The sequence below is a fragment of the Episyrphus balteatus genome, chromosome 4 (genome assembly GCF_945859705.1).
Source record: "Episyrphus balteatus chromosome 4, idEpiBalt1.1, whole genome shotgun sequence".
NCBI classification, from domain to species: domain Eukaryota; kingdom Metazoa; phylum Arthropoda; class Insecta; order Diptera; family Syrphidae; genus Episyrphus; species Episyrphus balteatus.
Window position 1 is genome coordinate 529,597 of NC_079137.1, and position 14,648 is coordinate 544,244.

At 28.4% G+C, this 14,648-nt stretch overlaps 1 protein-coding gene across 2 annotated transcripts; it reads left to right on the forward strand.

Moving 5' to 3' along the window:
- Positions 1-7,363: 7,363 nt before the first annotated feature.
- Positions 7,364-13,664, forward strand: LOC129918071 (uridine-cytidine kinase). 2 transcript variants are annotated; one of them, XM_055998419.1, is made up of 8 exons: positions 7,364-7,579; positions 7,639-7,704; positions 7,759-7,949; positions 9,663-9,808; positions 9,871-9,968; positions 10,314-10,362; positions 12,519-12,635; positions 13,423-13,664. In XM_055998419.1, the coding sequence occupies exons 1-8, from the start codon at positions 7,472-7,474 to the stop codon at positions 13,536-13,538; spliced, it is 891 nt and encodes a 296-aa protein (XP_055854394.1). In that variant the 5' UTR covers positions 7,364-7,471; the 3' UTR covers positions 13,539-13,664. The 2 variants fall into 2 exon arrangements, with proteins under 2 accessions (XP_055854394.1, XP_055854395.1); XM_055998420.1 differs by lacking the exons at positions 12,519-12,635; positions 13,423-13,664 and adding an exon at positions 10,763-12,005 and having other exon boundaries at positions 7,365-7,579.
- The last annotated feature ends 984 nt before the right edge of the window (positions 13,665-14,648 follow it).

Sequence of the window (14,648 nt, forward strand, 5' to 3'; positions counted from 1 at the left end):
CACATACATATTTTTTGTGTGTCAAACAGAAAAGACTATCGTGGCTACTTTAAAGCCATGGCTGCCATTTTATTTAAAACAATTTTTTATTTTATAATGAAGTTTTTGTGCTCAAATATTGTCTTTGTCCATTTATTAGTTCTAAGGTTTTTAAACACAAAATATTTAATCTTTCAATTTATTGCGAAAACTCAAACGAGAAAAAAGAATTTTGGGAACGCCAGAAGTAGAAAATTGAATTCAGTAGCAGTTTAATTTCGTTAATCAAGACAAAATAAGTATAAATTATACTAGAAATGTTTGCCTCTATCCATATGGCGAAAACACTACTATGTACGTCTTGTTTCCAGAGCGTTACTGATAACACAAATATTTATTCTACATTTTTGTCTATTTTTTTTTTTTTTTTATCTTCTAGAAATTGTGTGAATGTGTTGTAGGTAGTTGCTTCAATTTATTAATCTAAAGAAATTCCATAACTAGTGTTTTCGAAATGACGTTCAATTGATTCATCCAAAGCGACTAACTTTCATTTTGTAATCGGTGTTTTGTTTTGCTTTTTTATTTCAATTTTTAAGTTATGGAAGTTCTCGAGAAATAGTTTTTTAGTACATTTGGTATTTGAGTTTACAAAGTATGGGTGCACATTTAATCTATTCCCTTCACATCCGTATTTGCAGCGGCAGATAAAAACTGGGATTTCTTCTATCGGATATGATCAACGTAACTTTGTAAATCACGAAAACAATTATTTTCTCACCAACACATGTAAAAAACTTTAATGAAAACAGTTGACCGTGTTAGGTCCAATTTAAAGAACCCCACGACCTTGAATAATGTAGATTTCATAATGGCACTTAATTTTCAAAAAAAAAAAAAAAAAAATGTGAGTACGTATATCAATCAAAGCCTATTATAGACTTCTGTCCATAATTAAAAAATAAGGCAAAATCAAATTAGCATGACATAATTCTTTTGTATTTAAATAGACTATTCTTTGGAATGTCATTTAAATTAAAATAAAAACAAAAACAAATAAGAAGAAAAATAAAAGATTGAAGCTTACGTCTTTGGATGTTATAATGTATAACAAGCAACTTACTATTTTCGGTCATAAGAATACTAAGCTACATTATAAAAAAAAAATAACAAGACCAATGACGAGTGAAATTAAATTTTTTTTTAACTACACTGAGATACAGATACACATCAGATAAGATGGTTCATAAAAAAAATAAAAAAAAAAACAACTTCACTTCAGATATCATTTAAAATGAGTCAAACCGACATACAAACAAACAAACGTACAGACAAAATAAATCAATGAATGATGACTGATGATGGGACGACATTTTTTTTTATGATTGTGGGTCAAGCTGGACATTGTACATGGACACCTCTATTTGGCACACGGTTTATGTATGTATAGGTGTATACATTTTCGTGGACAAAATATTTGCATGTTGAAAATTTTTTGATTGGAATTTTAGTATCGTTCGTTCTTGGGGAAAATGTTCAAGTTGGCACAAACGAGTGTGTAACTAATCACACTAGTGATTGGTTTGGTTATATTTTGTTTCCACCAAAGAGTTTAACATTGTAAAGTTGGTTGGCCATATTATTTGGACAACGCATCATGACGACGACAATGGGTATACAACTACTCTACTCTACTTTACTTCTACTCTGTGAATACGAGTATACGAGGTCATTGGTTTAGGTCAGATTGGATGGTTGCACATCTGCAATATCATGTCCGTAAATTATACGGTTGTGGCAAAATAGTTAGAGACTAGGGATTGAAATAGGGAATTCAGCTGAATTGGCTGGTTATTGTTGAGTTTGTGGTTAATTCAATGACTGATGATCATCATATATAGATAGGCATAGACAACATACTCATTAGACCTGCATTGTTTTCAAGTGTGGAAACATACGTATGTAGATATATAAATAGCTGATGATGTAAAATGTAAGGTATTTTCGAACATTAACATGGTTTACTCGTATAATACAAAATATTGATTTTAAATAGGGTTTTTGCTCTTTTTTTTTCCATTCATGGCGGGTTTCATTATAATTTAAGGTTTATTGGTCGTGTTTAATGTCAATTTTGATGACAGAATAGAACCAAAATTCAAATTAATTTGAAAAGCAATAAATTATACTTAACTGCTCTGTATATAAGTGTTAAAGTCTGTCAACATAATACAAAGGTGTAATAATAATTGAAATACAATTATGAAATTTTAATCGATGTTTTAATTATACCTAAGGATTTTTTAATGTTTTTTGTTATTTTTTTTTTTTTCTTTGAATTAAAATTTACTAGGGTCACTGTGGTGTCTACGCATTTTTTTAATTATGATTTCCTCAAATACGTAGGAAGTAGGAAGATTATAGCGGGATGTGGGAAGAATTTTAAGAGAGAGACTACTAAGGTAGGGAAGTTGATGACAAAATATTAATCAATACTGTTTTGGTCATAGAAATATATATAAACTTATTTATTTCTGGCACAGGATTTTTTTTTTGTATTCAATCAATGTGTGCAAATTTTCGACTTCAAAATACAGTACAGTAAGAGATTTTTAATTCAAATTAGTTTTTTTGTAATTTTCGGAAGCAGATTCGAAAATATGATTTGAAAGGGAAAAAATTACAAATCAATATTTTTTGTTGAGATTTTCGAAAAAAAATTCAAGAGGTACCTTTTGCCGAAAAAATATTTATTTTTAAAAATTTTTAAAATTTTAAATTTCCTACAAATCCATCGAATTCGGAGAAAATTTTTGGAGACATTAAAAGAAAGACCTCTTTAAGCTCTTTTAGTACTCGAAAATCTAAAGAATCTTTGAATTAAAATTTACTAGAGTCACTGTGACGTATACGTATTTTTTATTTATTACGATTTGCTCAAATACGTAGGAAGGTAGAGATTATAGCGGGATGTTGCAGGGATTTTAAGAGATTTCTTAGGAAGGAAAGTCGATGGGAAAATATTAATCAATACTTTTTATTTTTAAGTCATAGAAATATAAACTTTTTTTTTAATATTTGAAACAAATATGGATTACGTTTTATAGTCCTCAAAAATATTTTATTTAGTGATTTTTTAAAACTGTTTGACATTTATTTGACATGAAACTTTCCAGAAGCCAATATGAAATTAAATGAATTCCGTAATACAATGCCCATCGCGTCTTAAATTAATACTAGACTACAAAATTATGAATTACTAAGTTACACACACATGTGTTGTGTTGTGAAGGTAGATTAGTTAACTATAAATCATGCCATGTGCTGTTAATCCAATAACAAATTTTAAGCATTATTAACTAAAGCAATTGACAATTTATATGTTATACCAGACTATATTTCGATTTTGGTATAACCATTGAATTTCTGATGATGGTTTATCTCCGTCTAAAGACATCATCTAAATGGCATAGTTATGCGTACAATTTGCTTCTATAATTCCAAGAGAGATGTCATTATATACACTAAACTATACACAATTGTATATCCAGGTAACATATCTACAATATTCTATAGATAGATGAATGTATTGTATATAAAGTTAATTATCCCAAGCATGGATCTATGAGTATAGTTGGTGACTAAAATTTGCTTAGATAATAAAGTGGATCTAATGTAAGTTAGACCCCAAAATGGATATGTGTATGACATATGGGTAAGGATTTTGGTGCACAGATATTGTAATTGAATTTAATTGCATTATGGACAACTTTTCTCAAAACAAGATTAATGGATCAATTTTGTGTTCCCCATATTAAGGTGTGGTACACCTTTAATAATTATATTATAAAGGGGTAATGAATGATTTAGTTTCATAAATGATGTTATTATAATAATATTCACCATGAATTATAGACAAAATTATTGGTTAAGATTTCATTTGGGGTGATGTAACTATTTCTAAATGTAAATTAAACAAATATTGCCTTACGGCTGTTTAAAAGTTTAACATTGAGAAACTTCTTACAATATCTTGTTGACGTGGTTTGCTATGGGCAGAATGTTCTCAAGTATTTCACAGGAATTAAAATAACAATCCCGCATGCAATCAAGGTTAACTCAGGCAATCAAGTACACAGAATGCACTATAATAATAACAATAACCATACGTTTGATATGACCTGATATGACAGATATGTTAACTGCTTCATATTTATGTCTAAGCATTATGGTCATAAACTTAGAAAAGCACGCATCAAGTTTAATAATTTATTGCGAAAGTATGAGGGAGATCAAAAAATAATAGATTTTAAAGAATAGGATGTCAATATAACCGATGGATAGATACTACACAAACATTGCTGCATAATAGAAAAGATGCCCTCGAAGGAAAAAGGAGATCAAAGTGGATAAAAGGGGATCTGTTTCTCAAGACAAAACTTCGGTTCTCAAAAGCCATTTTGCGCTATTTGAGTTTAGTTTATTGAATCACCCATCTTAAAGCTTAGATTAAGCTCTACTGATTATATATATTTTGCTCCAAAAACTTGAAAAGGAACTTTGAAGAAGAAAAAATACCGATGTTGAACAAGTAAAGTCGACTATTTTGTCTATTTTGAAAGGCTTGATAAAAAAAAATTCCAAGGTATTTATAAACTTTTTGACCAATTTTATAAATGCATTACTTAAGAGAGAATATATTGTAAGGGATAATAAAAAAAGTTAGATTGATTTCGGCAGGTACCTAATTGTTTTTCGGCAATAATCATTTTTTTGTCTATTCAGAAAGAAAAATGTTTAAATCTTTGGCTATAGATTGGGTTACAAGTGAAAAGTGTTCAAAGAAGTTATAAGACTAGAAAAAGGAGATAACAATTTTTTCAAAAACAACACTATTTTTCCACAATACATCATATGGAATACAATAAATGTGTCAATTTATGTCATATTAATCAAAAACTACTTGATTCATGAACGAGTTTTTCGCAAGCTTGACGATTAATGCGAAGACATCAGTGACAATGTTTATCAGCCGGCCATTATTTTATTGGATCTGGTGAAACAAAAAAAAAATCCGTGAGATCTTTTCGAAGTGTGTCATTCGCATGATGCGCGTAAGGTCCATGAGTCGATGCTACTCAAAATATCTACACATAAATAAAATTATCGGTACTTATGTACGTACGTCTTGGCTTTTATCAAGCAATCAATCCAATCATCAATATATGAGTGAAGCCTAGTGTTGTTATTTTTTTTTTTATTATTTTTACTTTTTTAATAAATATTTAATGAATTAAAACAAACTGAATGGTAGACAAAAAGACGAAGAGAGTTCGTGTGTTCTCTCTCAGCTCACTAACAGATATCGAGATCAATAAAGGCAAGAAGCCAAAAAGGCGTATGCTATAAATGGTGATCATTAATCATTTCCAAAGATGGAATTACCGAACGATATTTATAGGAAGTTGACTGATTAATTCTGACAGAAAAGTTTGTCGTTATTATTGTTTTTACGGTTTATGTTTTTGTGTTCTTTCTGGATTTGGTGTATTTTATTTCTGAAAAATTTATAAGTTAACATAACCAACACATTTTTATCTGGGTTAATTTTAAACAAGTTGTTTTTTTTTAGTAATTACAAATAAATTATATATTTTATTATGTATAGATACACATGTGTTGGTATCTCTGGTAATTTATTTATTTAATTTATATTAGGAGGTAAGTAGTATTTTTGTATATAATAAGATTAAGAACCCATAGTACAAGATCCAGCCATACGTCAAAATTCCCTCCAGTGCAAAGCTTAAATTTTGAGCAAAATATTGCTAAAATACCTAAGTACATGCCAAGTACAAAAACGGACTGTTTGGCGCTTCATATCCCGGCAGAATTTAGGGTTTCTATGTTGAATGCAATCAAAAGTACTTAGCAGTAGGTAAAGGAACCCAAAAAATCAGCTTATGTTATTTCATGAACATTTAAACAAGGTTACTTTAACAAAATTGAACCCTTGATAGGGTTGCCTTGATTATAAACAACGGCACTGCTTACAATAAAATTTGACACATTTTTAGAAGGCTAAGAACTTAATTTTTTGTTAATATAGAACTTCCAATGAATAGTTTTTTTTTAAATAAATTTTCGAAAATACAATTTAAAAAAAATTATTTTTTTAATAAATGAATTAAAGAAAAGCTATGTATTTGGCGGCAACCCACAAAAAAAATATTATTACTATTATTATGATAATCAAACACATTCCCGTTATCCCTATTTATAATAACTATAAGTGTGCGTTTTCCTGGTGAAGATTACCCTTACAAATTTTGATATTTCATTTTTATCACTTGTCATTTAACCGCTTTGAAGCGGTGTACAAAGATTGTCAATTTTTCCAAAAGGGAAAAAGTCTTACTTGCAAATCTGCAAAAAGATGCAGGAAATGATATTGCATTGGGAAGTAATTTCCAAATTTTGCAATTTTATTGACAACTAAATCAGTTGTTAAGTGTAAATGCGCTATTGGTGGTCAAAATTTTAACTAAACATAAAAAATTGACACAAACCAGCACCATGATGTTATGAACAGTTTATTACACAATAAAATCTAAATGAAACAAAAAAAAAATTTTTACAATTCGCAGGACTCTTCGGCACTGAAGACTTGTTTTACAAATGTGGTTCGGCCTTGGTTTAAATTATTAATTCGCCGATTTCGGCAGATTAGCTACGTTTAACTTTGCATAAAACATGCATTTGGCTATTTTAAAATCTATGAACCTAGAACCAGAACTAAAACTCCTTCCGCTCCCAAATACAACACAAAAAATTCACCATTTCATAAAAAAAAACTATTTTATAATTCTGCGAACTAGGTGGCGCTAAAGTGGGGTTCAATTTTATAAGAACTCTGTAGACCAATTCGCGACACGTCATGTATGTAGCGGTAGCCCTTACAATCTCAATAAACATTTTTAATTCTTTGTATGTTTCATGGCAAAAGTTACACTCCTGTGAACACGTGTGTTTTGCAAATTTCAAAAATGTTCAAATGTATACAATTTTCCGCGCATTTTTTACTTTTACAGATTGTGTGCATTAAAAACTCAAAATATTCTACTTCTGTGTTGAAAACTTTGCGCCCTTGCAATTATAACGAATTCCTTTTTTTCGCAGTAAACCAACTAAGCATACAAAATACTTACCAAAAATATGAATAGAAAAAAGTTCAAAAACTCAACTTTTCTTTAAAAAAAAAAGTAACACGAAAATGCAACCCAACCAATCCGACTATTACTTTTTCACTCTGAAGTCTGAACACACTCACCGAATGACATCTCTTTTGTATAACACTTTACAAACAGCTGTTCTGTCATGTATGCCACATTTCTACTGTCAAAATATTTCACATTCGCGATTAAGAATTAATTTTTTTTTCGCAGCGTGATTATTCATAAAAAAAGAGATAATTAAATTTTCCAAATAAAAAATGGACCACAAAAACACCTTACGTGTCCAGAATGGCGATACAACAAATGGAGAAGAAGGCAAGACACCGTTTCTTATTGGTGTTGCGGGTGGAACAGCAAGTGGAAAGGTAAATCTATCACATAACAACGCAATATGACTGACAAACAAAAATATATAAATTTTTAGTCAACTGTATGCAAGAAAATCATGGAACAACTTGGACAAGCTGACATGGATCATGCACAGCGTCAAGTAATATTTTAATTTCTTCAAATGAAAACAATAACTAATGAGTTGTCTTTGTAGGTGGTGACAATAAGTCAAGATTGTTTCTATCGTGAATTAACTCCGGCGGAAAAAATCAAAGCCCAAAAGGGACTCTTCAATTTTGACCATCCAGATGCTTTCAATGAGAAATTAATGTTTGAAACACTTCAATCAATATTGAAAGGATTAAAAGTTGATATTCCAACTTATGATTATAAATCAAATTCATTGTAAGTGAGAGGGAGGAGGGAAACGAAACTATGGGCTCAGTTATAGCTATCAGTAAAATCCATCAGTTAAAATTTTGTTTTGCTATTTTGATTCTACTTTAAGATTCTAATTTATGCAAAATATTAATGAAATAAATTATTAAAAACACATTTTCACTAACTTTTTGAAAAAGAATCAATGCATTTGGTGTTATATTTTAGTCACAAATTCATTTAATACATTTTACGGATGAAATTTGATTTTACTGAACAGTAAAATTTATAAAATGGATTTGTGAATAAAATTTAACACTAAATGCATCGATTCTTTTTGAAAAAAAAAAAAATAGTTAAAATAAGCTTTCAACTTATTTCATCAATATTTTGCTCAAAATAAAAGTTTAAAGTATTCAAAATAGCTAAACAAAATGTTTACTGATGGATTTTACTGATAGCTATAACAGAGTCCTATTTTAATAATTTCTATCTTTGTGACTTTTTTCTTAAAATTTTAAATCCTAAGCGGGCTTTAGGTACTTAAGAATAGCTTTTGAACCAGTAAATATTTTAGGCACTTCATTATTTTCAAACTTAAAAGGAAAAATGACAAATCAAATATTGGCCAGTATGAATAAAAAATAGTAAATACAAGCAAAATAAAATTAATAAGTATAAACTAGGTTTGATATGCACAAAATGTGGATAAAAAAGTTCATACTTTACAATTTTTCAAGTAAAAGCATTATTTACTATTTGTATGCATATGACCCTATAAAATATAATGTTTAGGAGATGGAACAAACAATCGTTGTTTAGTTTATGTAGGAACTTCACTGCAAAAGCTAAAGAATCGTTTAGCTGGTCATAGATCAGATATGCATACATAATGGATATTCACAGAGAACAGCTTTAGCTTTGCATTGTATAAATGAAGGACGTAGATCAGACTTCAATAACGTACCTAGATATTTTACATACTGAAATACACTAACAGCCCTATTCTGCTATTCGATTCACGTGAATCGAAAGATTCCCTTTGTTATTCATGTCAAATTGCCTTTGAAAAACTTTTTATTTTCGATAGCAAAGTTACTGTTCCCGTCTGTTTTAGAAATTCTAAAGAAAAAAAAAATTTAATTATAACTGCACGTGAATCAAATAGCAGAAAAGGACTGTAATAAGAGAACGTTACTAGAAAAGCTACATCTTTTAGATATCAACAACACTGTTAATAAAATGTCAATTGTGAAAAGCTTAGCAATATTAATAGTCAATTTGTTACAAGAAACATTTTGGGTAAAACATTTTTGTTCATTTTTATGCTGTAGGCAAGATTTGATAAGAAATTTTGACTGTAGGCAAGATTTGATAAGAAATTTTGAATTTCTTATCAAGTAATAAAATATAATTTCATATGTTTTGAAATTTCGAAAGTTTAAAACGTCTTTTTCAAGACTTTGAATTTTAAAATATTGAAAATTAAAAATGCATCCAAAACCAACGAAATAAATTTCAAGAAACCTCTTAAAATTTAAATAGATATTGTATATTGTAAGATGTTAGTTTTTTCTATTTATTAGATCTTTATTAAAAAATTTCCTCCAACTATTATAATCCTGAAGATGAACGTAGACACATTCGACGAAGAAGATTTAAAATTTAATAAAGACCTAAAGCCAGCTTAGGATTTAATACGAAATTGTTTTATCAAAATTAATGTGATTTTTTTTTTAGGGATTTTGAAAATACAATGACCATCTATCCAGCTGATGTTGTTCTCTTCGAAGGAATACTTGTTTTCTATTTTCCACAGATTAGAGAACTGTTTCACATGAAATTATTTGTTGACACTGATTCTGATACGAGATTGGCGCGAAGAGGTGGGTTGTGTTCTTGGTTGTTCTTTTATCTTGTATGAAAAATGCATTTTTTCTTTTTTTAGTACCAAGAGATATTAATGAACGTGGTCGAGATTTGGATCAGGTACTGACACAGTACATGACATTTGTGAAGCCAGCTTTTGAAGAATTCTGCTCACCGGTAAGTGTACAAAATGTGAGGTCATCCAATTTAGGCTTGGGAAAAGGACCCTTCAGGTCCTTGCTGGTCAAACAAAACAGTCGACAAAATTTATAGGCGGTGTTGAGTTAACTAGTCTATCTGTAGTTTGCGAAATTCTTGTTGCCGAAATCAGAAATTATCGTTTACGGTGAAAAGGTTATAACTTTTCTTCCCATCGTACTCAATAATTATAATATCAAAAGCCTTACGACTGTTAAGTTTTATTTGAATAATTAAAACAATAATATGAAATCTTAAACACGAATTGGATGGCCTGATATATTTTCACCATGTATCAATTTAACTGTTTTTCTTTTCTTTCAGACCAAAAAATTTGCCGATGTTATAATTCCCCGAGGAGCTGACAATACTGGTAAGTCATACAGAAACTTTTTGCCCCAACACAAAATCAATCACGCAAGTAGTTTGAAAGTTGTTTTTTATTTTGGTTTTATTTTAGTTTTTTTTTTTAATTAATTTAATTTTTCACTCAACTTACATTTCTCTGAAGAAGAAAAACAAAAATTAACAGCTTTTTTTTATAAAAAAAAAAGTTTTTTTTTAAACATCATTTTCCATCCTTGACTAAATAACATATTTATGAATGTCTTTTTGAATTAAAAAGTTATTTAAAAATTAAAAAGAAAAGAACTAGCTTAGTTTTTTTTTTTTTTTTTGTTTTGTGTTTTTCTGTATAAAAAAAAAGCTGAGAAAAAAAAAAGAAAAAACAAAGTTCCAGCCAGTTTTCTTTGCTTGTTTATTGTTCTTTACAGTTGCTATTGATCTCATTGTTCATCATATTGGAGAAATACTAAGACCTGGCGGCACACCAAATAACTCAACATCAACAACGCATTTCGTCATGAAAAGTGAACATTAAGAAAAAAGTATAGAGTTTATTATTTAAATAATTTTTAAGTCATAAAATTAACCTCAATGCGCAAAAGCAAAATTAATAAATATAAATAACAAAAACAAAAACAACAAAATAAACGAAAAAAAATATCTCTATAGATTTGGAATGTTTGGTTAAAAACATGCAAATAAAAACTCATAAAAAGAGCTGTAGTACAGTTTACAACAACTTTTTTACCCTATATACACTAAGTTTTATTATTCAATTTAATATTCTTAATAAATTTATCTAATATCTTCGGCCTAACGCTAAAAACAGATAACTTTAAAATTACAAATCCTAAAATTTTATAAAATTATTGTTTTGAGCAGAAAGAGAAGGTGGTCGAAACCATTATGAGCTGCTATGATAGGATTAATGTTGCAAAAGTTCTGTGACAGAGTGTAACAAGTTTAAAATGCAGCATCAGCCCAGAATAGAAGGCTGTCGTGATAAAAGTGGGAACACGGTACAAATGTGATTACATTTCAATCTCAAAGAATTTCTAGCTGATTTAAAAAAAAATAATTCGTTTTTACTTAAGAACGCTTAAAAAACACATTGAAGTATCATAAAAATAAACTACTTATTGAATAAATCAAGCGAGAAATAATGCATTTTTCCTGTATATGAAACAAGCCGAATACTCTTTTATATTACTTCTCGAAGGAGACATTTATTTCGATTAACAAGTAGCTATGTAGGATGGCTAAGTTAACAAAAAATGTTATAAAAAAGCTTATTTTACCAATTTCATAACCACGTTGGATCCGAAGATTAAATTCAAATTGAAGTGTGATTTCAATGCTCCAATTCTTCCTAAACGGAAAGTTTCATAGTATCGAATATCACACTTCATTGCGATTTAATTACTGCAAATATGTAATGAAATTATTTTTAAATAATTGTATAAAAAAATAGAGTTATCTGCTTTTCACGATAAGTCAAAGTTGTTTTAAAAAGAAATAAATCATTTTTTTTAGAATATCTATAACTTAGTTAAGATTTATTGTTATGATTTATTTCAAATAGTTTTCACAAAAAAAAATCTTATAAAATTAGAGTTGAACTCTTTCATATAAAAATTTATAAATCAAGTTTAAAAGTAAGGCACAAATAAATAAAATGTTAATTGAATTCTAGCAAAAAGTCTTCTGTTTTTTTTTTTTGCGAATTTTAAAATCATTATGGACTTTTTTGAAAATTATATGTTACTAACACAAATCCTTCTAACACAGAATACATTATAATACCGGGATGTTATTAGAAACCTATAGGAGAAAATTTTTGCTTGAGCCTTTTTTAAAACATTAGAAAACCTATGTTTCTGAAGGGAAATAAAAAAATAACCTAAAACTGGACTCACTGTATCGCTTTCAACACACTACAGGTAAACCAACAACAAAAGAACGACTCATCAAATTTAACATGTTTTGTTTCATTTTATTTAATTTTTTTAAAACTATATGTAGCCGTAGTGTGATTTGAATAAAAAAAAAATACAAAAACTCTTAATGCTCCAACAATATCTATCTCAGCTAAGTTCAATCAAATTTATTTGATAAATTTATTTTTAATTGGTTTGAATAAATTAATTTATATTTTCTTTATTTTATTTTTTTGTTTATTTGCAGTTGCTATTGATCTTATTGTACAACATATAAGAGATTTCTTGAATAATCGTTCAAAACACGACTCAACTACAAGCCTTGCAATGAATATGAATAATTCGTGTTTAACCGGTGGAGGAGGTAAGATAAGAACTCCACCCATAATTCTACGTCCACACTAACTGTTTTCTTGAGTGTTACAAACAACAACAAAAAACTAAAAATAACTACAAGAGACAGTAATAGATGTTGGTAAACAAAATTAATATTTGATTGTGTGATTGAAAAAAGCTTTAAAACGAATACTATTACGATATCTTTAATTTAATAATAAAAATTGTTGAAATTTGTAAATATATTAAACTGTAGCTTAGGGGAGATACAAGACAAATTAATGTATTTTTTTCGTTCTTGTAAATATATGAATTAAGTTTTATTTTTTTTTTTTAATTTTGTTTTGTTTGTGTTTTCGTTTACGAAAAAGAAAAATATTTATCTATCCATATTTTGAAATTCCAAGATTGTGTTACTTTTGTATCTATACTAGGAATTATTCCTTTCAATCTTTTTGTTTAAATCTCAAGGGAAGCAATATATTTTGGAGTGGAAATCATTCCTTAGTTATATTAATTTGACTTATATCTGCAAATATACTAATTGAATAATGTTTCATAAGAAATGTTTTGTTTTACATACATTTCTAATGAAACTTTGAAAATAATTTGTGTCCTATACCTAACCACAAACTTAAGAAAAAAGATTGGATTTTGTTTTTTTGTTAACTACATTAATTAATACCTTCTGCATGCATTGAATTTTTTTGAGTTTGTGGTTTTGAAAAAAAAAAACTAACCTAAATTCAAAATTATTTTAGTTTCTTTTTCTCATAAAACAGAATTTATTTATTTTTTTTTTTTATTTCAAAAAGACGGTGATGCTTACAAAGCAATACGACGTTTTTCAACACTCTGCACTCAGCTAAGTATGAATGGTAATTTATTTTTTGAACAAAATCAATATTTAATAAACAGCTCAACACATTAAGAGCAAAAAATTATTTAGAAAAAAATTGTTCAATTAAACATTTATAGTAAATTGCACAAAAAAAAAAACAGATACAACTTGTAGTAAAATTTGAGAAACAAAACAAAAAATGTTAAACGAAAGAGTTAATTAAAAATATTTATTTCAAAATAATAACAAAAATTGAGTTTTTATTGTACAAATTTGATATTTGTTTGTGGGTAGTAAAATTAACAAAGAAATATAATCAGAAATTATTACACAATTTGAAATCGACAATCTTTTTAAATTTGGACCAGATGTTATACCAATTCTTTGTTTGTGACCAGAAGAACAAAATCCATGAGAGAATTGAAAAACTTAAAAATTGTCAATCCAACAACGCAAATGAGCATACAAGCTGTGGGATGTCAGTCTGTTACCTAACAAGCGATAGCCGGCAGGCCCAGACTCTAGGAAAAATTAAAACTACCAGGAAATTACTACCGTTTTGAAAGAAAAGAATAACGAGCTTTGAAAATCTGATCCATCCATTCAAAAGAACAACTTTTTGAATGCTTATCAGCGTTATATTATAATTATTCAAACTTGACATTGTTTCTAACAATTCGTTTAAACTTTGTACCTACGTGACAATTGCAAACAGTGAGTTATTTTAAAAATGTGCTTATCAATAGAAACCCTAGTTTTGATTTGTACAAAAAATACAAAGCTTTCAGCATATAACCATAACAAAAGTAAAGTGATATAAATGCGTTAAATGTTCAAAATATGCATTCAAATCAAACGGATACATACAATTTCAAAAAACTAATTCAAAATCATCAACAACTTCATCACAACGATAAGATACTTTTAAAGATACTCCAAAACAAAGATCTTATCATCCACACAATCTTGTGGATATTGTTTTTATCTCAGACAAAAACCAAAAATATGGTACACAATTTCACTATCCATCTATTCGTTCCACTTGAATACCTGTGGCACCTGCAATAAATCTAACTTACCTGTTCGCACTACAGGTAAGTAGATATCGACAAGAAAAACCCCATTATGCTAGTACACTATCGATCCCTCACTAACCACCTTAGTACGAGGCTACCCAAGATATTTATTTATATAGACTTT

What these genes read in the sequence shown, in the direction of transcription:
- LOC129918071 (XM_055998419.1), top strand. Translation starts at nt 7,472, where the DNA reads ATGGACCACAAAAACACCTTACGTGTCCAGAATGGCGATACAACAAAT. An exon ending in TTGAAGAATTCTGCTCACCG is followed by an intron (nt 9,969 to 10,313) that starts GTAAGTGTACAA and finishes CTTTTCTTTCAG; the next exon opens with ACCAAAAAATTTGCCGATGT. An exon ending in GTGTTTAACCGGTGGAGGAG is followed by an intron (nt 12,636 to 13,422) that starts GTAAGATAAGAA and finishes TATTTCAAAAAG; the next exon opens with ACGGTGATGCTTACAAAGCA.